Source organism: Erigeron canadensis, chromosome 8 (genome assembly GCF_010389155.1).
Source record: "Erigeron canadensis isolate Cc75 chromosome 8, C_canadensis_v1, whole genome shotgun sequence".
NCBI lineage: Eukaryota > Viridiplantae > Streptophyta > Magnoliopsida > Asterales > Asteraceae > Erigeron > Erigeron canadensis.
In genome coordinates this window covers 9,470,611-9,471,864 of record NC_057768.1, presented here as the reverse complement: position 1 = coordinate 9,471,864, position 1,254 = coordinate 9,470,611, and the positions used below count along the sequence as shown (strand labels likewise).

Below are 1,254 nucleotides of genomic sequence, written 5' to 3'. Positions count from 1 at the left end.
TCGTCCCTACTTGGTTTTGAATAAGACTATTGTTTACACGGACCATTCCACATTGAGGTACTTGTTTTCAAAACAAGATGCCAAGCCCCGTCTCATCCGTTGGATCTTGCTTTTGCAAGAATTCGACATTGAGATCAGGGATAAAAAGGGGGCGGAAAATGTGGCAGCCGATCATTTAAGTAGGCTCGAAAACCCTCACCTTGAGGAGCTGCAAGAGCATGAGATTAATGATTATTTTCCTGATGAAGATTTGATGCAGGTGCAAGGTGATGAAGAACCAAGGTTTGCAGACATTGCTAATTATCTTTGTGCTAACGTTCTTCCTGAAGAAATGACATCTCAACAAAAGAAGAAATTATTCTCTGAGATTAAGCATTTTTTTGGGAAGAACCGTATTTGTTTAGAATGTGTGCAGATGGAATGATCAGAAGATGTGTTTCCGGTACTAAAACCTGAGAGATTTTGGATTCATGTCACTATGGACCTACCGGTGGACATTATGGACCGTCTGTGACCGATAAGAAAGTTTATGATGCAGGTTTCTATTGGCCGACTATTTTCAAGGAAGCTCAGACGTCAGTGGAAACTTGTGACTATTGGCCGACATAGGTTTTTGCAGTTGAATGAGCTTGATGAGCTTAGATTAGGTGCCTATGATAACTCCATGTTGTACAAAGAAAGAACAAAAGTGTGGCATGATAAAAGACTTCGTAGGAAAGAATTTAAAGTTGGTGATAAAGTCTTATTGTTTTTGTCAAAGTTTAAGATTAAGCAACCTAAATTGACTTCCCGTTGGATAGGACCTTATGTAATTAAGCATGTTTACCCATCCGGATACGTTGAGTTGTTTAAAAAGGATGGAGGGTCGTTTATTGTTAATGGTCATAGGTTGAAGCTTTATCATGAGGAAGAAGCCGTGGAGGGAGTTACTTTTGAGGAACTCCCATTGTTTGATTTCGAAGAGTAATCGGCGATCGAGTCTAGCTAAAGACTCGTTAATAAATTAAGCGCTTCTCGGGAGGCAACCCGGGTCTCTTTATTATGTTTGTTCTTTTTCTTGTCTTGTTTAGTTTTACTTTTACATTTCATTTTTTCTTTATATTAAAAAATCCAAAAAAATTGAAAAATAAAAAAATCCAAAAAGATTTTGATTTTTAGTGTAGTTGTTTCTTTTTCATATTTAGGATTTTTATTTTTAGTTTTATAGTTATTGTTATTATTTTCTTTTTCTTTTGGTATGTTTGATGTTTTTGT

At 36.3% G+C, this 1,254-nt stretch overlaps 1 protein-coding gene across 1 annotated transcript; it reads left to right on the top strand.

The window, feature by feature from the left end:
- Window positions 1-532: 532 nt before the first annotated feature.
- Window positions 533-967, top strand: LOC122610224. The gene has a single exon (XM_043783218.1). The coding sequence runs from the start codon at window positions 533-535 to the stop codon at window positions 965-967; it is 435 nt and encodes a 144-aa protein (XP_043639153.1).
- Window positions 968-1,254: the final 287 nt, after the last annotated feature.